At 47.7% G+C, this 26,645-nt stretch overlaps 2 protein-coding genes across 2 annotated transcripts in view; both read right to left on the minus strand.

Annotated features, from left to right (window-relative positions):
* LOC148509029 (baculoviral IAP repeat-containing protein 1a-like) overlaps positions 1 to 26,645 on the minus strand; it is an 89,083-nt gene that overhangs the window by 39,491 nt on the left and 22,947 nt on the right.
* LOC148509030 (lamina-associated polypeptide 2-like) lies at positions 1,024 to 26,334 on the minus strand. Its single transcript, XM_088443717.1, has 2 exons — positions 26,306 to 26,334; positions 1,024 to 1,855 (listed from the first exon to the last, which is right to left on the minus strand). The coding sequence occupies exons 1-2, from the start codon at positions 26,332 to 26,334 to the stop codon at positions 1,024 to 1,026; spliced, it is 861 nt and encodes a 286-aa protein (XP_088299843.1).

Here is a 26,645-nt window from a genome sequence, read left to right on the forward strand (position 1 = left end):
TAACCTGACTCTTTTGTGAAGAAACAGGTGGGATCCCGACCATTGTGATAGGAGATCTAGTTGAAAAGGTCTGGAGTGAAAACGACTGTACTGGACAGCCTCGAAGGCTGCCACCATCTTCCCCAGAAGTCGGATACATGCATGAACCGAAACCTGCCGACGTCGAAGGACCAACCTCACCATCTCCTGAATGGAAGTTATTTTGTCCTGGGGAAGGAACACCCTTTGAGACACTGTGTCCATAATCATTCCTAGAAACTGCAATCTCTGTGTCGGTTGCAGATGTGATTTGGGAAAATTCAGGATCCATCCATGACGAATGAGGAGGTTGTGCATCACGGTGATGTCCTGTAATAGTTGATCCTTGGAATTCGCCTTCAGGAGTAGGTCGTCCAGGTACGGAATAATAGTGATTCCTTGTTTCCGAAGGAGACTCATCATCACAGCCATAACCTTTGTGAATACCCGTGGGGCCGAAGATAAGCCGAAGGGCAAGGCCTGAAACTGGAGATGTGAATCCCGAACTGCGAATCTCAGGGAAGCCTGGTGAGGTGGCCAAATGGGAATGTGCAGGTAGGCATCCTTGATATCTAGAGATACTATGAACTCGCCCTCCTCCAAGCCTGCAATTACGACTGAAGAGACTCCATCTTGAACCTGAAGATCCATAAATATGGATTGAGATCCTTTAAGTTTAGAATGGGTCTGACCGAACCGTCCGGCTTCGGAAAGACAAAAAGACTGGAGTAAAATCCTTTTCCCTTCTGATGACTGCGGACTTGGATTACCACTTTCATGGACAGAAGCCTGTCTATTGCTTTCTGTAAGACCACACTTCTGTCGTTGGAAACTGGCAAACCTGTGGTAAAAAAACGATTTGGGGGTTGCAGTTGGAAATCTAGCTTGTAGCCCCAAATTATTAGATCTCGGACCCAAGCATTCGCACAGGTTTCCGTCCAGACCTCGCTGAAGTCCCGAAGACGCGCTCCCACTCTGGGGTCCCCCAGGTGAGAGGGAAGCCCGTCATGCACTGGGTTTAGAAGTGAACTTAACTTCCTGTAGACTCGACCCTCTGGTGGCTGTGGTTCTACCCCGACCTCTGGTACCACGGGACGCTGATGATCCTCTGAAACGACCACGTGAACGACCCGGTGCCCGAAAGGACTGAAACAAAGGTCCTGAGTAAGATCGTCTAGGTGGAGGAGCTGCAGATGGTAGAAAAGTGGATTTACCTCCAGTAGCCTGAGATATCCATTTATCTAGTTCTGCCCCGAATAGTACATGTCCAGTGAAAGGAAGTGCTTCCACAGCCTTTTTGGATTCCGCGTCAGCCTGCCAAGTTTTGAGCCACAGCGCCCGCCGTGCTGAAATTGCCAGAGCTGAAGTTCTGGAGGCAATAGAACAAACATCCTTAGACGCTTCTCCAAGGTAAGCTGCCGCTTCACCTATATGTTCTGCTAATGGAATGAGTTCCTCCACAGGTAGTTGATCTTTCATTCCATCCACCAATTGCTTAGCCCAAATTTCGATAGCCTTGTTAGTCCAGCAGCTAACGATCGCTGGACGAAGAGTCACCCCTGCAGCGGTGTAAATGGACTTAAGAGTCCTCTCCAGTCTCCGATCGGACATGTCCTTTAAAGACGTGACTCCAGGAACAGGGAGCATAGTCTTTTTTGACAATCGCGATACAGATGAATCTACCGTAGGGGGAGTTTCACAAGCCTTTCTATTATCTGCTGGAAAAGGGTAAAAAGATAATAAACGCCGGGACATCTGACATTTTTTATCTGGATGTTCCCAGGCTATCGTTAGAAGAGAATCCAGCTCTTCCGATATAGGGAAAGCCGTAGCTTGTCTTTGTTTCTTAAGAAAGAAAGACTGTTTTGCAGGACCTGAGTCCTCTTCCTGTATGTGCAATACCTGTCGTATTGCAGCAATCAAGGCTTCTATTCCCTCTGATACCTGTTCAGGATCAGACTCCAGAGGCTCTTTAGGCCAGTGTTGGCTAACCTTGACACACCAGCTGTTGTGGAACTATATATCCCAGCATGCACTGCCACAGTTTTAGCGTGCCCTAATAGCAAAACTGTAACAGTGCATGCTGGGTTATGTAGTTCCATAACAGCTGGAGTGTCAAGGTTAGCTAACACTGCTTTAGGCAAATCTGGGGCATATTCACCCTCTTCTAATTCGGGCATATCCTCCTCCTCCTCTGGGTCATCCCAATGGAGGACTGAGGGTAACAATCTCTTTTTAGAGACCTGCGGAGCGGAGGCCATTGTCATGGCTTTGGAAATCCCCTCCATAGAAACAGCTAGGGATCTCGCGCCCATGCTGGTTCCTCTGTAGCAGCTGACCTGTAAGCCTCTCTTTCTCTGCGAGAAGCCTCCAGTTCAGCCGAGAGAGAGGACATAACAGATGTAACCTGCGTCCAAGACGGTGGTTCTGACATCTCTGCAGATTGTTGATCCGTATAACAACCGTCACACAATCTGGAGGTAGATGACTATCCCTGTGTAAATTTTACTCCACACTTTTTGCAGTTAATAACTTTTGCGAAGCCTTAGACCTGCCAGTCATGCTACATACAGACCCCACACAAAACACAAAGAGGTTAAGTGACAGGATAAGAAAAACAGAATATACTGGGGTACAGAGAGTTTGGAGAAAGTCACCCTTGCCCACAACGGCGCTCCTAGCAGAGCCAGAACGCCAGGGAAAGTATTAATTATTATTATGCTCCAAAACGCTCACTTTACATCCGCCTAAACCCCTGCTGTGATACATACAGGTCCGTAGGCTGTCCAGCGCTGCCTCACCCTGTAATGGCTGCCAGCACTCTGCAGAGAAAAGCTGAGGCTGATGGGAGGCAGGAGAGGGAAGTCGGAGCTAAGCTCCGCCCCCTGCATTCTAGCGCCGTTCTGTAAACGGGCGCTTTACCCAGTACATTCTTTATATATATATATTAGGGGTGTGCACCGGCCACTTTTCGTGTTTTGTGTTTTGGTTTTGGATCTGGATCTTTCTTCGTGTTTTGGATCTGGATTGGTTTTGCCAAAACCACCCTTCCGTGTTTTGGGTTCTGGGTTTTGTGTTTTGGATCTGTATTTTTTTTTTAAAAAGCATAAAAACAGCTAAAATCACAGAATTTGTTGGTTTCTCTGCTCCTATGCTATTATTAACCTCAATAACCTTAATTTCCACTCATTTCCAGTCTATTCTGAACACCTCACACCTCACAATAGTGTTTTCATGTCCAAAAGGTTGCACCGAGGTAGCTGGATGACTATGCTAAGCGACACGAGTGGGCGGCACAAACACGTGACCCATCTAGGAGTGACACTGCAGTGGCAGACAGGATGGCAGTTAGAAAAACTAGGCCCCAAACTGTACATAATGCAAAGAAAAAAAAGAAGTGCAAGATGGAATTGTCCTTGGGCCCTCCCACCCACCCTTATGTTGTATAAACAGGACATGCACACTTTAACAAATCAATCATTTCAGCGCCAGGGTCTGCCACACAACTGTGGCTGAAATGATTGGTTCGTTTGGGCCCCCACAAAACAAGCTGGCAATTAATGTGTCCCTGCACAAACTGGCTCTACGGAGGCAAGATGTCATCCTCATCCTCCTCATCCACCGATTCCTCACCCTCTTCAGTGTGTACATCCTCATCCTCACAAAGTATTAACTCGTCCCCACTTGAATCCACCACCACAGGTCCCTCTGTACCTTCTGGAGGCTGGTCTCCCTGGAAGAGCTGATAATTCATTTTGATGAACATCATCTTCTCCACATTCTGTGGAAGCAACCTCCTACGCCTTTCGCTGACAAGGTTCCCGGCTGCACTAAACACTCTTTCGGAGTACACACTGGAGGGGGGGCAACTCAGGTAAAATAGAGCCAGCTTGTACAGGGGCCTCCAAATTGCCTCTTTTTCCTGCCAGTACAGGTATGGACTGTCTGACATGCCTACTTGGATGCTGTCACCGATGTAATCCTCCACCATTCTGTCAATGGTGACAGTATCATATGCAATGACAGTAGACATGTCAGAAATTGTTGCCAGGTCCTTCAGTCCGGACCAGATGTCCAAACTTGGTCCTGCCTGCCCTGCATCACCGCCAGCGGGTTGCTTAGGATACCTAAGTTTTTTCCTGGCAGCCCCAGTTGCGGGAGAAAATGAAGAAGGAGCCGTTGACGTGTCACGTTCCGCTTCAGCTGACAGTGTGTTCACCAGCAGGTCTTTGCACCTCTGCAGGCTTGTGTCGGCCGGAAAGAGAGACACCACATAGGCTTTAAACCTAGGATCAAGCACGGTGGCCAAAATGTAGTGGTCTGATTTCAACAGATTGACCACCCTGGAATCCTGGCAAAGCGAATGAAGGGCTTCATCCACAAGTCCCACATGCCGAGCGGAATCGCTCCGTCTTAGCTCCTCCTTCACTTTCTCCAGCTGCTTCTGCAAAAGCCTGATGAGGGGAATGACCTGACTCAAGCTGGCTGTGTCTGAACTGACTTCACGTGTGGCAAGTTCGAAGGGCTGGAGAACCTTGCACAACACGGAAATCATTCTCCACTGCGCTTGAGTCAGGTGCATACCCCCTCCTTTGCCTATGTCATAGGTGGATGTATAGGCTTGTATGGCCTTTTGCTGCTCCTCCATCCTCTGAAGCATATAGAGGGTTGAGTTCCACCGCGTCACAACCTCTTGCTTCAGGTGATGGCGGGGCAGGTTCAAGAGTGTTTGCTGGCGCTCCAGTCTTCGGCACGCAGTCGCTGAATGGCGAAAGTGGCCAGAAATTTTTCGGGCCACCCAAAGCGTCTCCTGCACGCCCCTGTCGCTTTTCAGAAAATTCTGCACCACCAAGTTTATTGTGTGAGCAAAACATGGGACGTGCTGGAATTTGCCCAGATGTAATGCCCGCACAATATTGGTGGCGTTGTCAGATATCACAAATCCCCAGGAGAGTCTAAGTGGGGTAAGCCACTGGGCGATGATTTCCCTCAGTTTCTCTAAGAGGTTGTCGGCGGTGTGCCTCTTACTGAAACCGGTGATACACAGCGTAGCCTGCCTTGTAACGAGCTGGCGTTTCTGAGATGCTGCTACTGGTGACGCTGCTGCTGTTGCTGCGTAAGGTGATACATCTACCCAGTGGGCTGTCACAGTCATATAGTCCTTAGTCTGCCCTGTTCCACTTGTCCACATGTCCGTGGTTAAGTGGACATTGTGTACAACGGCATTTTTCAGGACACTGAGGACACTTTTTCTGACGTTTCTGTACAGTCTCGGTATCGCCTGCCTAGTGAAGTGGAATCTAGACGGGATTTGGAACCGGGGACACACTACCTCCATCAATTGTCTAAATCCCACTGCACTAATGGCGGATACCGGACGCACGTCTAACACCAACATAGCAGTCAAGGCCTCAGTTATACGTTTTGCTTCAGGATGACTGCTGTCGTACTTCATCCTCCTCGCTAAGGACTGTTGGAGGGTCAATTGTTTAGTAAAAGTAGTGGTGTTCCTACTTCCTCTCTGGGATGATGAACGACTCCCAGCAGCAGCAACAGCAGCAGCGGCAGCAGTAGGCGTAGCAATGCAGGATCCTCCAGAGGAATCCCGGATAGGAGAGTCAGTCATGCCAGTGACATGGCCTGCAGGACTACTTCCGATCCTGACTAAGGAGGAAATTGACGAGGAGGGAGTTGACGGTGTGGTTTGCAGGCGCTTGGATACAACAGGACAACGGGATTTAGGTGTCCCTGGACTGCTTACGGTCTTAGCCAAAGTTTCTGAACTTGACAGTAACTTTTTATGAACGCGCTGCAGGTGCCGTATAAGGGAGGATGTTCCTAGGTGGTTGACGTCCCTACCCCTACTTATTTCACCTTTACATATGGTACATATGGCAAGACAGTTGTTGTCCGGATTTGGATAGAAATATTGCCAGACCAAAGAGGTGGAATGTTTGGTCTTCTGCCCAGGCATGACCGTGATGGGCTTTTTCATCCCACGGACAACAACTGTCTCCCCCGGAGCCTGATTTAAACAAACCACATCACCATCAGAATCCTCCTCGCCAACTTCCTCCTCAGCGCCAGCTACACCAGTATCCTCATCCTGTTGTACTTCAACAGTGACATCTTCAATTTGCATATCAGCAAGTGGACTGTGGGTGCTCCTTTCAGCACTTGCAGGGGGCGTGCAAATGGTGGAAAGAGCCACCTCTTCCCGTCCAGTGCTGGGAAGGTCAGGCATCGCAACCACCACCACACTTGGACTCTCCTTGGGGATTTGTGATATCTTCTTAGAAAGCACAGTTCTTCGCTGTGCTTTTGCCAGCTTAACTCTTTTGATTTTTTTAGTGGGAGGAGGGCTTCCATCGTCATGTGAAGCTGAACCACTAGTCATGAACATACTAGGGATCGACCTTAGCCGTTCCTTGCCACTCCGTGTCGTAAATGGCATATTGGCAAGTTTACGTTTCTCTTCAGCTGATTTAAATGTCTTTTTCAAGGTCATTTTCCTGAACTTTGCCATTTGGGATTGTATGTGCCCTCTACTATGACATTGGGCATCGGCCTTGGCAGACGACGTTGATGGCATGTTATCGTCTATGTCATGACTAGTGGCAGCAGCTTCAGCACTAGGAGGAAGTGGTTCTTGATCTTTCTCTATTTTATTTTTATCGGAGAAAGTTTGGTCCTCCATTTATGTTATATCGATTTGATATATACGTGCGGCTAAACACAGAAAATAATTTTTTTTTTGGTTTGGACTGGAGTGTACTTTGGGGGTTACAGCACCCTTTAACGGTCAAGCCAGCCGGCCCTTATGACACAGGCGCACTCTTGGCACTACTTTGTTGATGCACGTGCGGCTACTGCGCACACAATTCACAAACACAGAAAATAATTTTTTTTTTGGTTTGGACTGGAGTGTACTTTGGGGGTTACAGCACCCTTTAATTGTCAAGCCAGCCGGCCCTTTACTTATGACACAGGCGCACGCTTGGCACTACTTTGTTGATGCACGTGCGGCTACTGCGCACACAATTCACAAACACAGAAAATAATTTTTTTTTGGTTTGGACTGGAGTGTACTTTCGGGGGTTACAGCACCCTTTAACGGTCAAGCCAGCCGGCCCTTTACTTATGACACAGGCGCACGCTTGGCACTACTTTGTTGATGCACGTGCGGCTACTGCGCACACAATTCACAAACACAGAAAATAATTTTTTTCTTGGTTTGGACTGGAGTGTACTTTCGGGGGTTACAGCACCCTTAATGGTCAAGCCAGCCGGCCCTTTACTTATGACACAGGCGCACGCTTGGCACTACTTTGTTGATGCACGTGCGGCTACTGCGCACACAATTCACAAACACAGAAAATAATTTTTTTTTGGTTTGGACTGGAGTGTACTTTCGGGGGTTACAGCACCCTTTAACGGTCAAGCCAGCCGGCCCTTTACTTATGACACAGGCGCACGCTTGGCACTACTTTGTTGATGCACGTGCGGCTACTGCGCACACAATTCACAAACACAGAAAATAATTTTTTTCTTGGTTTGGACTGGAGTGTACTTTCGGGGGTTACAGCACCCTTAACGGTCAAGCCAGCCAGCCCTTTACTTATGACACAGGCGCACGCTTGGCACTACTTTGTTGATGCACGTGCGGCTACTGCGCACACAATTCACAAACACAGAAAATAATTTTTTTTTTGGTTTGGACTGGAGTGTACTTTGGGGGTTACAGCACCCTTAACGGTCAAGCCAGCCAGCCCTTTACTTATGACACAGGCGCACGCTTGGCACTACTTTGTTGATGCACGTGCGGCTACTGCGCACACAATTCACAAACACAGAAAATAATTTTTTTTTGGTTTGGACTGGAGTGTACTTTCGGGGGTTAAAGGCACCCTTTAACGGTCAAGCCAGCCGGCCCTTTACTTATGACACAGGCGCACGCTTGGCACTACTTTGTTGATGCACGTGCGGCTACTGCGCACACAATTCACAAACACAGAAAATAATTTTTTTTTTGGTTTGGACTGGAGTGTACTCTCGGGGGTTACAGCACCCTTAACGGTCAAGCCAGCCGGCCCTTTACTTATGACACAGGCGCACGCTTGGCACTACTTTGTTGATGCACGTGCGGCTACTGCGCACACAATTCACAAACACAGAAAATAATTTTTTTTTGGTTTGGACTGGAGTGTACTTTCGGGGGTTACAGCACCCTTTAACGGTCAAGCCAGCCGGCCCTTTACTTATGACACAGGCGCACGCTTGGCACTACTTTGTTGATGCACGTGCGGCTACTGCGCACACAATTCACAAACACAGAAAATAATTTTTTTTTTGGTTTGGACTGGAGTGTACTTTCGGGGGTTACAGCACCCTTAACGGTCAAGCCAGCCGGCCCTTTACTTATGACACAGGCGCACGCTTGGCACTACTTTGTTGATGCACGTGCGGCTACTGCGCACACAATTCACAAACACAGAAAATAATTTTTTTTTTGGTTTGGACTGGAGTGTACTTTCGGGGGTTACAGCACCCTTTAACGGACAAGCCAGCCGGCCTTTTACTTATGGGACACAGGCGCACGCTTGGCACTACTTTGTTGATGCACGTGCGGCTACTGCGCACACAATTCACAAACACAGAAAATAAATTTTTTTTTTGTTTGGACTGGAGTGTACTTTCGGGGGTTACAGCACCCTTAACGGTCAAGCCAGCCGGCCCTTTACTTATGACACAGGCGCACGCTTGGCACTACTTTGTTGATGCACGTGCGGCTACTGCGCACACAATTCACAAACACAGAAAATAATTTTTTTTTGGTTTGGACTGGAGTGTACTTTCGGGGGTTACAGCACCCTTTAACGGTCAAGCCAGCCGGCCCTTTACTTATGACACAGGCGCACGCTTGGCACTACTTTGTTGATGCACGTGCGGCTACTGCGCACACAATTCACAAACACAGAAAATATATTATTTTTTTAGCACTTGGGGGGAGGACCCCTGATGGACAGAGCACCCCCTGGACAACACTACAGCACCCCTTTAGGACTGGGACACTGCACAGGACTTTGGAGTGGACACAGCCCCTATGGAGAACTGACTGCACAACACAGTCCAGCCAGCCCCTATGGACTTTGAAGTAGTGGACACAGCCCCTATTAACAACAGCAGCACAGCACAACACAGCCAGCCCCTATGGACTTTGAAGTAGTGGACAACAGCAGCACTACACTACACTACACTACACAGCACTAACTCCCACCCTCCCTCTTCACTGTCCACAGCCGAGTGAGAAAATGGCGCCGACGCGGGTACCTTATATAGGATCCAAAACCCGCGAGACTCGGAAGGCGGGATGATGACGTTTTGCCTCGATGTCAGATCCGAGTCAGGCGGGAAAAGTCGAGCCTGACTCGGATCGGACTCGGATCGGGGGGGCTCGGGGGGGTTCGGATTTCAGAAATCCGAACCCGCTCACCCCTAATATATATATATATATATATATACTGCCACTGTGCAGGGAGCCGGAGCGCACAGGAAGCCACCTCTGTTAGCCATAAGCTGGCTTCCCTGCTAATCAGGGAGCCAGCTGTACATAGAGAGAGACGCGCTGGTGGCTGAGCTGCCACCGGCGCGCTCTGTGGGGGGTCTGAGAAGCCGCCTCTGACATTGCTAAGCTGGCTGCCCTGCTAATCACAGAGCCAGCTGTACATAGAGCGAGAGACGCGCTGGCTCTACTGCCGTCGGCACGCTCTCTGGGAGGTCCTGTGAGCCCGCCTCTGTCAGCCCTAAGCTGGCTGCCCTGCTAATCAGGGAGCCAGCTGTGCCGCCGGCGCGGATCTGACTGTGTGGGGCCGCCTAATGTAATAAGCTGGCTGCCCTGAGACGCGCTGGAGCTGTGGAGGCTTCCTGCTGCTGCTGCTGCTGCTGCCAGTGCGGCTCTGACTGTGGGGGGTCCGCGATGCGCGCTGCACGCAGCAGCATGTGGCCCCCCCCTGAAGACTGAGGTCTCAGGTGTCGGGGACCCCAGGCTAAGTGCATGCACATGCGAGTGGGTCCCCTCCAGCAGCGTCCCGCGTAGCAGACAGGCAGTTGCAGCTACTGCCCGTCTGTCCTCAGTTTCTATTTATTAAAAACGATCCTAGCCCTTAGAGTAGGAGAAGTCTTTTTTGTGACCTGCTCCCACTCGGGCACAAACTAATACTGGCCTATAGGGGGGTATAGAGGGGAGGAGCTAGTCACACTTCATTTAAATTTAAAGTGCCAGCTCCACTCAGCACCGTCTATACCCCACTGTCTTAAAGTCCTCCAGTGTCCCCTAGTGGATGAAGGAGAAAATATCTTAGAGGTTACAATCTGTAAAATATATAATAGATAAATATCAATAACCACATGTCAGCATATATCAGGGTACTGATTTTGTGAAAACCTGTGTCCTCAAATAACAATATCTCTAAATGCAAATTGAGGCAAGCGGGGACATAGGGTATGAAAATAGTAATGTATCAGGTATAACATACAAGTGTGAGGTTGTCACTTACTAAAAGTAAAGTTACCACTCACTATAGGTAAGGGGATAGGTGGCTTCTGTGTCCCATATACAGATGTAGTGAATGGGACATGAGCAGACCCACCGCATGTACCATGAGGGTATAATATAGTGTAATAATTGGCATCTACTATTCTCCCATATTCATCCACTATAAGCCTGATATATAAGTGCAGGCTATACCAGTGGGACAGTGGGAGATTGAGAGTGCCTGAGAATAATAGCCAAAGGAATAGTGGTGATAGCAGGGTAGTCAAAGAATCGCCAGCACCGGAATAGTGAGAGAGATCTCTCAGTGAATAGCTGGCCAGCGTCAATAGCGTCCTGCACACATCTGAAAGGATAGCGAATAGAAGGGATCTGCAAACAGCGCAACTCACCCCACTGATGTGTCAATACAGCGCAGTGGGAACATTGGATGAGGCAGTGCAGTCCGTGTATCCGTTGAAAGTAAATGAAATACCTGATACCATGAGTGCACAGCGGCAGTGTCTAGACAAAGGAGGCTCCCGACAAGACACGCATTTCACCTGACTAGGCTTCGTCAATTGAGCTCCGTGACACAGTAGCCACCTATCCCCTTAGCTATAGAGAGTGGTAATTTTACTTTTAGTAAGTGCAGAGCGGGCCGGGAGGATGGAGGAGCGGACAGTGGTGGGTGCGGCAGGCACGAGGATTCAGGTAAGTGTTGTTTTTCTTTTTTGTGTGTGTCTTTGTCCTATTTATGTAAATGGCTGTGCATAAGGGGGCCACTACTGGGGGCACTGCATAGGGGGGACTACTACTGGGGGCACTATATAAGGGACACTGCATAGGGGGACCACTACTGCGGGCACTGCATAGGGGAGACTACTACTGGGGGCACTATATAAGGAGCACTACTGGGGGCTCTGCATAGGGGGAACCACTACTGGGGGCACTATATATAAGGGGCACTGCATAGCGGGGACTACTACTGGGGGCACTGCATAGGGGGAACCACTACTGGGGGCACTATATAAGGGGCACTACTGAGGGCACAGCATAGGGGGACCACTACTGAGGGCACTGTATAAGGGGCACCAGAACTGCAACTAGACTTTTTGGTGCCCTTTGCCAGAGAGAGCATTGGCACCCCCCCCCCCACACCATTTTTTAAATAGGGACATGAGACAGTGCACCTAAAAAAGAGGAATGGCCTCATGGGGAATGGCCAGGGAAGACATAGGGGAGGCCAGGAGATGCTGGGGGATAAAAGAAGAGGAAGCTACAAGTCAGAATGATAATAAACAGGAAAATTGAGAGGCCCAAACAGCGCCCCCTGCCCTGCGGTGCCCTGTGCCATGGCACTGGTCACACCACCCTAGTTACGGCCCTGAGGAGCACTACTAGGGGCACTGTTTAAGGGGCACTACTGGGGGTAGGGGGTCTTTAATAAATCATGTTGGCTGTATTTATTTGCCTGCTGCAGTCATGTTTTTTAGTGATAGAGGTGTATGTGTGAGTCTGTGTCAGTCAATGTGTGTACCCCATCATAGGCTGAGTGGTATATTTTACTATAGTGGTCCTAAATCCTGTAAGTTTTTTCTATCTATCTATCTATCTACTGTAAAAAATAAGGACAATTCTCCTCTGTTCAAAACCACATGAGGAATCTGAGAAAATCAGTCAAAATGTCTCCTATATAGATATTTAGATGTATCATAAATGTGCATTAAATTAATACTTAAATCGATGCAATGCTGCGCTGGGAACACAGGACCTCATTCAGAGCCGGACGCTATTTGCGGTCGCTCGTTCAGAAAAAGGGGCCGGATATTTAAATAGAGCGCTCGCTCTTTGCGGTCTGTTGACGCCTCTATGTCTGAGCGAGCGAACAAAATATGCGCTCGCTATTTTGTAAAGACGCCCCCTGGCCGTTCGCATCATTCATACATCATCTCTGCTATTTATTAGATTAATTGAGTACATCGAAAGGCGTCTGAACTGCTCGCAGTGCTTGTGGTTGGATTTTCCTACCGCAATCATACGAACAGTTCAGGCTAAGAGACAACCAAGTGACGTGGCCGATGACGCTGCTTTGTTAATTATGCACACCCTTAAAACGCCCGTTTTTACCGTTTGGCACGCCTGCGTTCGGATCTCCACTCCCCGTTTTCAAGCACCTTCCCCTGTTACCACCCACAAACGCCTCATCCTGTCACTCAAATTAGCAGGCACTCGCTATTTTGCGACACACGATTTCCGACCGCAATGACTGGTTGGCGCATGCGCGATACGACCCATACGCATGCGCAGATGTGCGAACATCGCTCGGAGCGAGCGGCCGCTTACGAGCGGCTCTGAATCAGGCCCACAGACTCATGAGAGGAAACTCCAGACTGAGGGCCTGATTCTGACACTGTGGCTATGAGTGTACGCTCGCATGATGCCTATGCAAATATTTGAAAGTGACGCGGCGCATATGCAGAGACGCCCACTGCCCCACGTCATCTCCTTGAAGTTAATGAAAACATTGGTACATCGACCACTGTCAGATGTGAACACAGTGCTTGTGGTTGCTTTTTTATACCGCAAGCATTGCCAGGAAAACAGAGGAATAAAATGGCTCGTGACGTGTACTATGACACTGCCTGTTAATTATGCAAGCCTCTAAAATGGCGTTGAAACACTCGGGCACGCCTGCGTTCGCATCTCCAACCCTCCGTTTTTACTGGACTGCCCCTGTCACCACCCATAAACGGCCTCTCCTGTCACTCACTCTGCTGGGCTGGTTTTGCTGGGCGAGCGAGGGATCTGTGATTGCACAGTGTAGTTCGCACATGCGCACTGCGATGCATACGCATGCGCAGATTAGATTAGTAACCATCGGCAATTGCGAACGGACTGCAAATACCGTCCGGGTCTGAATTAGGCCCTGACTGCGGTAGTTAAAGCAGCGGTATTTATACACTCACTGACCAGGTCATGTGACATCCAACTGTTTTCCCTACCTAAAGCTGGCCACACACATGGCGATTTTTTACCCTATTTGGACGATTTCAACGAATAGTGAGGACAAATTGTGTAAAATATGGCCAAATCGTGAAGTTCTACTCCCGGTCACGATGCCGATGCGCGTCCCCGCTCGTCGCACCTTGCATCTTCAGATCTGGCATGCTGTAAGCCAGATTTGCCAATCAGGGACACTATTTGATCCAAATCGTGATGTTTTTTTTTTTACTCACGACGTATCGTACGTTTGGAAATGTTGACGGACATGGCCCTGGACACGCCCAATCGCCATCTTGTGCAGCATCGTGCAGAGTGGAAAAGGAAAGCACGATAGAGCCTGCAGGATTACCGCAGATTGGTGAGTATTGGTACTGTATTTAATGCAACCCCACTGACCACCAATGTGTGCCAGCCACTTCTAAATGCATGACACAGCCACCGCCCACTGGAATGAGGTGGGCGGAGGCTGGGCCATGCATTAACCTCCCACTGCCCACCAATGTGTGCCACCCACCTACCCACCAATGTGTGCCACCCACCTACCCACCAATGTGTGTCAGTCATTTATAAATGCATGGCCCAGCCACTGCCCGCCGTAATGTGGCGGGCGGTGGCTGGGCCATGCATTAACCTCCCACTGCCCACCAATGTGTGCCACCCACCAATGTGTGCCACCCACCTACCCACCAATGTGTGCCAGCCATTTATAAATGCATGGCCCAGCCACTGCCCGCCTCATTACAGCGGGCGGTGGCTGGGCCATGCATTAACCTCCCACTGCCCACCAATGTGTGCCACCCACCTACCCACCAATGTGTGCCAGCCATTTATAAATGCATGGCCCAGCCACCACCCGCTGTAATGAGGCAGGCAGTGGCTGGGCCATGCATTAACCTCCCTCTGCCCAACAATGTGTGCCACCCACCTACCCACCAATGTGACGTGACACATATAAAATAACCTCACATTAAAAAATCACTCAAAAATTTTATAAATATATGTTAAAAAATTTAGTTTAACAACAATTATTAAAAAATTACAACAACACCGATACATATATAAAATTTGTTTTTATACATATAAAAACAGAAATTCCTGTAAAAAAAACTGACTAAAATACATATAAAAACAGAACATTCCTGTAAAAAAACATATTAAAATACATATAAAAACAGAACATTCCTGTAAAAAAAACTGATTACAATACATATAAAAACACAAAACATTCCTGGACAAATATAATATTAAAAAACAAAAAAACATAAAATATACAAAAATTTTGAAAAAGGTAAAAATATACATGAAAAATTTACAAAACAATTCACATTTGTAGATTATTAAAATGTCCTTATTTTTTCCTCCTAGCAATGTCCGTGGATAGTGAATGGGAATTTGTTACCGGTTTCCTAGAGATCCTCCCAGAAAAAGAGTGCCTTTAGAGGATATCCTGTCAACAGTACCACCACAAGTCGGCAAAATTGGCTGCTTTGAATGTCCTTTTGGAATATACAAAATGGTTCATTGCGGATGCTGACCTTAAAGCAGTACGGCACAAAATACAGAATCTGCGTACCGTGTATATCAAAGAAAAGCGAAAAGTTGATGAGTCCAAAAGTTCCGGGGCTGGCAGTAACGACGTGTACCACCCAACACTCTGGTACTATGACCTTATTAGTTGTATAAGTGAACAAGAGCCACAACGCCAGCCAGTGGTCCTGATGGCCGAGCGAGAGGGAGACCAGGAGGCGGCAGAAGTGATTGCACCATCTGAGGATTTGTTGGTAAGTAGAGACACAGGACCTCATTCAGAGTCGGTCGTTGCGGCCACTCGGTCGTAAGGTAAAAAGGGCCGGATATGCAAATGAAGCGCTCGCAAGTTGCGTCGTTAAAATGGGATTATTAGCTGGACGAGCGAGGGGAGAATGCAGCCGTGAGACTAAAAATACGCCCCCTTCTCGTTCGCATTTCACGTCATCTCTGGGCTAAGGATTAATCGAGACCATCGGGAACCATCGGAGCTGGTCGTAGAGCTTAAGGTTGACCATACCCTTTCTTAAGCACTACGATCAAGTCAGTGTAAAAAGCTCCCATGTCATATGTGCCATGACACTACTTAGTTAATTATGCACTCCCATAAAACGCCTTTTGCATAGTCAGGCACGCCTGTGTTTGGATCTCCACTCCCCCGTTCACAAGCACCTTCCCCTGTTACCACTCACAAACGCCTCATCCAGTCACTCAAACTAACGACCTGGCTGTGTTCAAGGAGAAAGCAATTTCTAATCGTAATAGCTAGTTTGCGCACACGCATTGCGAATTTTACGCATGCGCAGTTTAGCGAACACCGGTGGCGTACAACTGAGCGGCCGCAACGACCGACTCTGAATGAGGTCCACAGTTCATAAGTTTTTTTGTTACTCAATCACAGTTGTCCACTGTAGTCATTTATCTCACAGATAGCCCTCCTGCCATGGCACCGCACTTGGTCCATTGAAATAGGCCATATACTCCTCCCTCACTTCTTTGGCACATGCTGTTAATGTTGTTGCATTTGTCGGTGCAGACACTGATGTAAACTGGGCAATCTCCTCCGTTGGTCCTACATCTTCTGGTCTAGCTGGGAATGGTCCTCGCTTTGTAGTTTTCCTTTGCAGAAAGTTATGTAGCACACAGCACGCCAACACGACCCAATCTATCTTCTCCATATGTAGGTTTATGGTGGTGTGGAAAATGCGGAACCGGTTGCTGAGTATTCCAAACGCATTTTCCACAATGCGCCGTGCCCGGGATAGACGATAGTTGTAGATCCTCTTCTCTCTGGTCAGGCCCCTCTGTGTAAATGGCTTCATCACATTTTCATGTAATGCAAAAGCCTCGCCTGCAAGAATAACGTAATTTGGGCCGTGCTTTGTCTCGTCCAGTGATGGCAAGTGGAGGGTTTTGTTGGTGAGTTTCTGGTAGAAATCAGTCTGTTTAAAGGACCCACCATCTGAAGCACGGCCATTCTTGCCGACATCCACAAACAAAAATTCATAGTTGACATTCACCACTGCCATGAGAATGATCTTGAAGAAGCCTTTGTAGTTGTAAGAATATGATCCGGTGTTGGCAGGTGGGTTGATGCGGATGTGTTTTCCACCGATGGCTCCTCCACAGTTAGGGAAATTCCAACGTTGTTCAAATTGCTCAGCAATGCTCTTCCACGGTGTTTGGAAACTGCAAATATAGAAAAATTATTTTTTAGATAAACATAACTTTAATATTTTTTTTTCCCTATATTGACTCCCACCCAAGATCCTGATTTGTCCATCATGCCGGACCTCACTTTGATCGGGGACAGCGAGGTGGAAAACTTCACCACAATGGCCACACCCATTGAACCAGGAGCATCATCCTCCTCGATACCACCCCTAAAAAAAAAAAGCAAAAACTCACAGAACAGGAGGAGTTGTTTCTACAAAAAGCAGAAAGCATTCTTCAAAAAGCCCCTGATGCTATTGACGACTTTACTGCTCACATTGACAGTCAAATGAGAAAAATGGATACGGTAACTTCCAAAAATTTCCATAGGCTCGTCTATGAGCTTCTCATTCGATTCCTCAACAGTAATTTGCACGACTCCACCTATATTACTGACCCTATGCTTTATTCCCCTGCTCCAAATGCCTATGTTAGGCACCCCCCAGCCCAGTTGGAGATTACTCCCCCACCCAGCACCCCAACCACAAGCCGCACCGTTTACAATGCTCTGCTGGATGCAGAGGAGGATTTGCCGTATTACTCTTGCTTTTTTTTGCTTCTTCTTCTGTACTATCACCAAATTTCATCACTCCCAATAGGTGCACGCTGTGTGCTATATAGTGGTGATGACACCAACTGGACAAGTTCACTACACACATGGCACAAGTACACATTGCTGGAAGCCAGGGCCACAATGTGTACTTGTTTCATGTGTGTATTGGCCTGTTCAATCTGGTGTCTGACCCACCGTATAGCATATAGCAGGCTACCTATTGGGATTGATAAAATTTGGTTATAGTTTTTTTTTCTTTTTATTTATGTTGCCTGTACTATCACCAAATTTCATCACTCCCAATAGGTGTACGCTGTATGCTATATAGTGGTGATGACACCAATTGGACAAGGCACAAGTACAGATTGCTGGAAGCCAGGGCCACAATGTGTACTTGTGCCATTTGTGTTTTGGCCTGTTCTGGTGTCTGACCCGCTGTATAGCATACAGCAGGCTACCTATTGGGATTGATAAAATTTGGTGATAATGCTGTTTTGTACTGTTTGTACACATGTTTATGTAATATATTTACAATTACATAGTGTTGTGTTCTTGCCACACAAATGTTCATGACTGCTATGCAGCACAGTCTTTTTTTCTTTCACAAGAAACAAATGTGTAGTGTGTTGTTTTTTTTTAACATACCTTGCAATACTGAAACTGCAGCACTTTAACGATAGCCTTGCAGGGCTCTGGAATGATGACGCCCAATGACTGAGGTGAGATGTGTGTCCCAATCTTCAAGTCTTCAAATGACCTTCCTGTAGCCAGGTACCTCAGGGTAGCCACCAGTCTCTCTTCAGCAGGGATTGCCCTCCACCACCTTGTATCTTGCCTCCGAATGTGGGGGGTCACAATAGTCAGCAACTCCTGGAAGGTGGCGTCATCCATGCGCAGGTAGTTACGATAGTCATCCGGGTTATTGTCCTTGATCTCCATCAGCAGGGACATGTGAGAGCGGGTATCCCTTTGCTGCAGCCACTCTTTGGTCCAGCATGTTCTCCTCCTTCGCTGGGCCCTCTCCTGGATCACCTGGACCCCAGCTTGGGCGACCAACGCTTTATACTGATACGGATGCATCAGCACAGAATTCAGGAACACGATAGAATGCAGTTGCACACATTTGCAGGTAGATAACACACTTTGTAAAAGGTAAAAACCAAATACAAAACAGAGCACAGTAGCAATGTACAGGTTTCAGCTAGTATATAAACCTAACCTCACTAGTAGCAGAGCAGAATGTGCACAGGGTTAAAATGGTGGCTGCTTTTTATACACCATGGCTAGCCCCTCCCTTTGTTATTATTATTTAAATTTCTCACCAATCATGAAGAGCCTCTTCTCTTGTTTTGGGAAACTCAAGATGAAACTCACGACTCGTACGATCCGATGGATCGTGAGATTGGAAGTCAAATTTGCAGGTTTTTGGACCAAATCGTGCTCACGACTGCCGGGCAGTGCTGTCTTAACAGCAGTGTGGGCCCTGGGCAAAGCAATGCACTGGGGCCCCTACCCACCCATTCACGGGAAAAAAAATTCAATGGTCAATAAAATGAAACCTTTAGATCCCCACAAGTGAATCAATATCCCACAGCAGCTGCAGCACTGGAAATAGGCTGCCATGTATGAGCAGTCATGTCTCTCACACTGCCCCGGGGCAATAATATAAAAAAACTGCGCAATCCTATAATTGTAACATGACAAAATCTCAGTATGACGGGGCTTATTGCTGCAATAATACCATATCATACTATGATATGGAATACAGTGCTTTTAAGAATATAAAAAATGTACCAACTGGCCGCAGCTGCAGGGGGGCGGGTTGGCGGGCCCCTTGAAGCTTCGGGCCCTTGGGCAACTGCCCAGCAAGCCCAATGGAAGAGACAGCCCTGCTGCCGGGGTGCTCCCATGGAGAGTTCACGCCAAATCGTACACGATGTCGGATCGTGAGCACATCGCTATGTCTGTGGCCAGCTTTATGCTCCCTCTCACAAAATCCTTCTGGAAACTTCCGCCAGGGCTCGCACTGGCCTCCCTAATTACCACAATCGCCACTCTGGGGATACACTTTCACCTTTACATCTTGATAATATATGCGTCACACATACATAAATACTGTATATACAAACATGCCAATTATATATATTTTGTCATTAATAACAAATTCAGTTACTATACCTATACACATATACAGGGGGCGTTTTAAGAGAGGAGGGGACCCGTGTGCAGACTCAGGACCTGATTCAGCAAGGAACAAAGTTGCTAATACGCACGCAATCGGTTGATTGTTGCTACTGCGCATGCATCGCATTGCTCATGCGCAAACTAGCAATTGCAATTCAAAGGTCACGCAGACCCATAGCACAGTGATTGACAGGAAGTGCCGTTTGTGGGTGGTGGCAAGGTGAACGCTGGCGTGCCAGTGCGTATCAACGCCGTTGCGTCCTGTCTGCCTGTGATCACAATGTGAATGCAAACATTTAAATAGCACCGCTGATATTAGCAACTGCGGTGCATGCATATAAGCAGAATTGCGATCCGTAGTGAATCAGGCCCTCAGTGCGGGCCCCCTCCTCTCTCTTATGGTGTCACGGCGGGTGGTACGGCAGTAGATTCTGGCTTAGTGCCTGTCCCGGACTACTAATAGAAATCCCTGCAGCAGGGATGAATCGCGTCATCGTGGCCCCGCCCCCTGATTCACAATGCCTTTAATTTTCGGCATTGCAGAGAGGGGGCGTGGCCACGATGACGCGATCGTGCGGCCACGCTCCCAATATGGCGCCATTGTCCAGCCTCACCCCCCACTGTATGCAGGCATTCAGCTCCCTCCCGGAAGGAGGGAGCTGAATGTCGGCAAGTATGCCCTGCACCCATTATGGATACACCCCTTTTTAGTGAAAATGATTGTCCAACTAATTAATGGAACAAATATACATATATACTATTTTAACCAAAGAAATACTACTTTTCCCACTGTAAATGTATGAAATGTATTAAGTATTTAGTTATTTATGGTTCTATTCCTACATAACCTAGTTACAAAGATGAATTGCTAATTCCCCCAAAATAAATTCATGTATTTTTAACTATCAAATGTATTACATGATATACTGTAGGCACCGGGAGCAGCAATTATGTGCCACATTCACTACAAATCTCCTGACGGGGTTACTTCCTCCACACTGACAACTGCTCCCACATGTTAGTTGTCACACACAGCTCTCTAGGGTGTGATTCAGAGCTGTACGCTTAGCCCACAGCCGCTGTGTCTTTGTTCGCAGTGGCAATGTGATAAAATGCTAATGCCGCAGCAGGCATCGTGTGCAAATAAAAGCCTCCTGCCGGCTTCTCTGATTTGCTGCTGCGTCCAAAGACACAGCATCAGATCATTTGCGTGGACATCGCTCATCTGAGTAACCCACAGTATACTCAGGATGACTGGGGAATTCACGCTGCTGAAGTCAGTGAAGCTGCATCTGTCAAGGCAGCCACAGGCTTCAGAAAACCCAGGAAACGAGGGTGACACGCCTTTGTTTTCTGCAACGCTGCTTTCCTGGGCACTGCATGCGCAGATCTCACACCATCGAGGAGATGTACATAAACCAGAGCCAGCCCTAGGCATAGGCATTCTAAGCTAATGCCTAGGGCGACTGGAATGTCTAGGGGCATTCCAGGGCTCTGCTGATGCTACGCTGCCCCCAGAGCTGGATTAAGGGGGGAGCACTGGGGGTAAGTACCCACGGACCCCCCTCTCTGAGGCCCCCCCTGTCAGAGATCGGATCTCTATAGTGATCCGATCACCTGCGCACACATCGAGCACCTGCCTAACAGCAGTGACTGCCGTCACAGCCGCCGGCTCCGCAGAGAGGTGCTAGGCAGCTGAGCGACGGCTCAGCTGTCCAATGACTTGTGAAGCTGTAGCCTGCGGCTCAGAGACTGGCAGGCTACAGGAAGAAAGGGGCGGGAGGAAGGGATTGCCGTTGTTTTCTGAAGAGAGGAACATGGCCGTGCAGTAAGACATGCAACTTTTATTTTTTTACTTATTGAATTTGAAGGCACTGGGACCTATGTGTACAATATATATATATATATATATATATATATATATGTATGTACTGTATATATGCATGTGTATATATATGTATGTATGTATGTATATAGATATATATGCATGTGTGTGTGTATATATATATATATATATATGTGTGTATGTATATATATGTATAACATGTATGTATATGAATGCATATATAGGATGTATATGTTTGTACGTGTACAATATATATGTGCGTGTACATGTGTGTGTATATTGTATATATGTGTAAATATATATTTTTGTGGGGGCACCCGGCAAAGCTGCCTATATTTTTGATGAGTGCCGGTCCTGTGTTGTTTGTAAATATATATATATACTAGGGGTGAGCGGGTTCGGATTTCTGAAATCCGAACCCCCCCGAGCCCCCCCGATCCGAGTCCGATCCGAGTCAGGCTCGACTTTTCCCGCCTGACTCGGATCTGAAATCGAGGCAAAACGTCATCATCCCGCCTTCCGAGTCTCGCGGGTTTTGGATCCTATATAAGGTACCCGCGTCGGCGCCATTTTCTCACTCGGCTGTGGACAGTGAAGAGGGAGGGTGGGAGTTAGGGCTGTGTAGTGTAGTGTAGTGAAGTGCTGCTGTTGTCCACTACTTCAAAGTCCATACAGGCTGGCTGTGTTGTGCTGTGCTGCTGTTGTTAATAGGGGCTGTGTCCACTACTTCAAAGTCCATAGGGGCTGGCTGGACTGTGTTGTGCAGTCAGTTCTCCATAGGGGCTGTGTCCACTCCAAAGTCCTGTGCAGTGTCCCAGTCCTAAAGGAGTGCTGTAGTGTTGTCCAGGGGGTGCTCTGTCCATCAGGGGTGCTCCCCCCAAGTGCTAAAAAAATAATATATTTTCTGTGTTTGTGAATTGTGTGCGCAGTAGCCGCACGTGCATCAACAAAGTAGTGCCAAGCGTGCGCCTGTGTCATAAGTAAAGGGCCGGCTGGCTTGACCGTTAAAGGGTGCTGTAACCCCCGAAAGTACACTCCAGTCCAAACCAAAAAAAAATTATTTTCTGTGTTTATGAATTGTGTGCGCAGTAGCCGCACGTGCATCAACAAAGTAGTGCCAAGCGTGCGCCTGTGTCATAAGTAAAGGGCCGGCTGGCTTGACCGTTAAGGGTGCTGTAACCCCCGAAAGTACACTCCAGTCCAAACCAAAAAAAAAATTATTTTCTGTGTTTGTGAATTGTGTGCGCAGTAGCCGCACGTGCATCAACAAAGTAGTGCCAAGCGTGCGCCTGTGTCATAAGTAAAGGGCCGGCTGACTTGACCGTTAAGGGTGCTGTAACCCCCGAAAGTACACTCCAGTCCAAACCAAAAAAAAAATTATTTTCTGTGTTTGTGAATTGTGTGCGCAGTAGCCGCACGTGCATCAACAAAGTAGTGCCAAGCGTGCGCCTGTGTCATAAGTAAAGGGCCGGCTGGCTTGACCGTTAAGGGTGCTGTAACCCCCGAAAGTACACTCCAGTCCAAACCAAAAAAAAATTATTTTCTGTGTTTGTGAATTGTGTGCGCAGTAGCCGCACGTGCATCAACAAAGTAGTGCCAAGCGTGCGCCTGTGTCATAAGTAAAGGGCCGGCTGGCTTGACCGTTAAAGGGTGCTGTAACCCCCAAAGTACACTCCAGTCCAAACCAAAAAAAAATTATTTTCTGTGTTTGTGAATTGTGTGCGCAGTAGCCGCACGTGCATCAACAAAGTAGTGCCAAACGTGCGCCTGTGTCATAAGTAAAGGGCCGGCTGGCTTGACCGTTAAGGGTGCTGTAACCCCCGAAAGTACACTCCAGTCCAAACCAAAAAAAAAATTATTTTCTGTGTTTGTGAATTGTGTGCGCAGTAGCCGCACGTGCATCAACAAAGTAGTGCCAAGCGTGCGCCTGTGTCATAAGTAAAGGGCCGGCTGGCTTGACCGTTAAGGGTGCTGTAACCCCCGAAAGTACACTCCAGTCCAAACCTAAAAAAAAAATATTTTCTGTGTTTGTGAATTGTGTGCGCAGTAGCCGCACGTGCATCAACAAAGTAGTGCCAAGCGTGCGCCTGTGTCATAAGTAAAGGGCCGGCTGGCTTGACCGTTAAAGGGTGCTGTAACCCCCGAAAGTACACTCCAGTCCAAACCAAAAAAAAATTATTTTCTGTGTTTGTGAATTGTGTGCGCAGTAGCCGCACGTGCATCAACAAAGTAGTGCCAAGCGTGCGCCTGTGTCATAAGTAAAGGGCCGGCTGGCTTGACCGTTAAGGGTGCTGTAACCCCCGAAAGTACACTCCAGTCCAAACCAAAAAAAAAATTATTTTCTGTGTTTGTGAATTGTGTGCACTGTGGCTGCACGTGCATCAACAAAGGAGCAGCGCCAAGCGTGCGCCTGTGTCCCATAAGTAAAGAGCCGGCTGGCTCATTTCTTAAAGGGTGGTGTAACCCACAAAGTGCACTACTCTCCAGCAAAAATAAAATAATATTTTCTGTGTTTGTGTGCGCTTTAGCCGCACGTATATATATCAATATAACATAAATGGAGGACCAAACTTTCTCCGATAAAAATAAAATAGGGAAAGATCAAGAATCTCTTCCTCCTAGTGCTGTTGCTGCTGCTGGGAGTTGTTCATCATCCCAGAGAGGAAGTAGGAACATCACTACTTTTACTAAACAATTGACCCTCCAACAGTCCCTAGCGATGAGGATGAAGTACGACAGCAGTCATCCTGAAGCAAAACGTATAACTGAGGCCTTGACTGCTATGTTGGTGTTAGACGTGCGTCCGGTATCCGACATTAGTGCAGTGGGATTTAGACAATTGATGGAGGTAGTGTGTCCTCGGTTCCAAATCCCGTCTAGATTCCACCTGCATCCTCAAAGCAGCAGCGACAAGCGTGCGTCTGTCTGTTAAAGGGTGGTGACACCCTCAAAGTGTGCTACACAAACAATTAAAATATTGTTCTTTTTTTTCTGTCTTTGTGAATTGTGTGGGCTGTAGCCGCACCTGCATCCTTAAAGCAGCAGCGACAAGCGTGCGTCTGTCTGTTAAAGGGTGGTGACACCCTCAAAGTGTGCTACACAAACAATTAAAATATTGTTCTTTTTTTTCTGTCTTTGTGAATTGTGTGGGCTGTAGCCGCACCTGCATCCTTAAAGCAGCAGCGACAAGCGTGCGTCTGTCTGTTAAAGGGTGGTGACACCCTCAAAGTGTGCTACACAAACAATTAAAATATTGTTCTTTTTCTGTCTTTGTGAATTGTGTGGGCTGTAGCCGCACCTGCATCCTTAAAGCAGCAGCGACAAGCGTGCGTCTGTCTGTTAAAGGGTGGTGACACCTCAAAGTGTTCTACACAAACAATTAAAATATTCTTCTTCTTTTTTCTGTCTTTGTGAATTGTGTGGGCTGTAGCCGCACTTGAATCCTCAAAGCAGCAGCGACAAGCGTGCGTCTGTCTGTTAAAGGATTACATCGGTGACAGCATCCAAGTAGGCATGTCAGACAGTCCGTACCTGTACTGGCAGGAAAAAGAAGCAATTTGGAGGTCCCTGTACAAACTGGCTCTATTTTACCTGAGTTGCCCCCCCTCCAGTGTGTACTCCGAAAGAGTGTTTAGTGCAGCCGGGAACCTTGTCAGCGAAAGGCGTAGGAGGTTGCTTCCACAAAATGTGGAGAAGATGATGTTCATAAAATGAATTATCAACTCTTCCAGGGAGACCAGCCTCCAGAACGTACAGAGGGACCTGTGGTTCCAGCAGGGACGAATTAATACTCTGTGAGGATGAGGATGTACACACTGAAGAGGGTGAGGAATCGGTGGATGAGGAGGATGAGGATGACATCTTGCCTCCGTAGAGCCAGTTTGTGCAGGGACACATTAATTGCCAGCTTGTTTTGTGGGGGCCCAAACGAACCAATCATTTCAGCCACAGTTGTGTGGCAGACCCTGGCGCTGAAATGATTGATTTGTTAAAGTGTGCATGTCCTGTTTATACAACATAAGGGTGGGTGGGAGGGCCCAAGGACAATTCCATCTTGCACTTCTTTTTTTTCTTTGCATTATGTACAGTTTGGGGCCTAGTTTTTCTAACTGCCATCCTGTCTGCCACTGCAGTGTCACTCCTAGATGGGTCACGTGTTTGTGCCGCCCACTCGTGTCGCTTAGCATAGTCATCCAGCTACCTCGGTGCAACCTTTTGGACATGAAAACACTATTGTGAGGTGTGAGGTGTTCAGAATAGACTGGAAATGAGTGGAAATTAAGGTTATTGAGGTTAATAATAGCATAGGAGCAGAGAAACCAACAAATTCTGTGATTTTAGCTGTTTTTATGCTTTTTTTAAAAAAAATACAGATCCAAAACACAAAACCCAGAACCCAAAACACGGAAGGGTGGTTTTGGCAAAACCAATCCAGATCCAAAACACGAAGAAAGATCCAGATCCAAAACCAAAACACAAAACACGAAAAGTGGCCGGTGCACACCCCTAATATATACACACATTAAATATTTTTACATATATATATATATATATATATATACATACACACAGTATATACTGTATGTATGTGGGATCAGTATGATATGCCGGCGGCTGAATAGACAGAAGCTTGATCACTGAAGATCCCGACAGGGAGAAAAGTACCCTAACCCTCCACCTCTCCCCCCTCTAACCCTCCCTTAGTAGTGCCTAACCCTAACCTCCCCCCCTTCCTGCACACCCTAAACTAGCCTAACCCTCCCAGGGGGTCCCTAATACTAATCTCCCCCCAGTGGTGCCTAACCCTAAACCCCCCTCCCCGTAGCCTAACCCTAATCCTTTCCGGGGGGGGGGGTGCCTATCCCTGATCTCCCCCACGATGTGCCTAAATCTAACCACCCTATTCCGGTTAAACTAACATACTTACCCAGGTCTGGACGTTCGGGATTCCGGCATCGGTATATGGACAGCTGGCATCCCATCTGCCGCATATAAACACTTAGATTGCTGGTGGGATTATCTGAATTAGGCCCTCATGTCTGATAACAGTGGAACCTCAGGTGAGATTGCCTCCACTATGTGAGCACATAAGGGAAGACCTTCCTAAAAAGAAGGCGCTGACTATAAAGAGACATCCCCTTGTAAAATCTTTCAAAGCAGAATTTGTTGAAATGTTCTTTAACAACATGCCTCTTACTTGGTATTGGTAACATCAGGCTTGCCTACCCTCCCAATTTGGTCGGGAGCCTCCGGATTATCGGGTGCCA

This window comes from Taudactylus pleione, unplaced genomic scaffold (genome assembly GCF_031769625.1).
Source record: "Taudactylus pleione unplaced genomic scaffold, aTauple2 ptg000333l, whole genome shotgun sequence".
Lineage (NCBI taxonomy): Eukaryota > Metazoa > Chordata > Amphibia > Anura > Myobatrachidae > Taudactylus > Taudactylus pleione.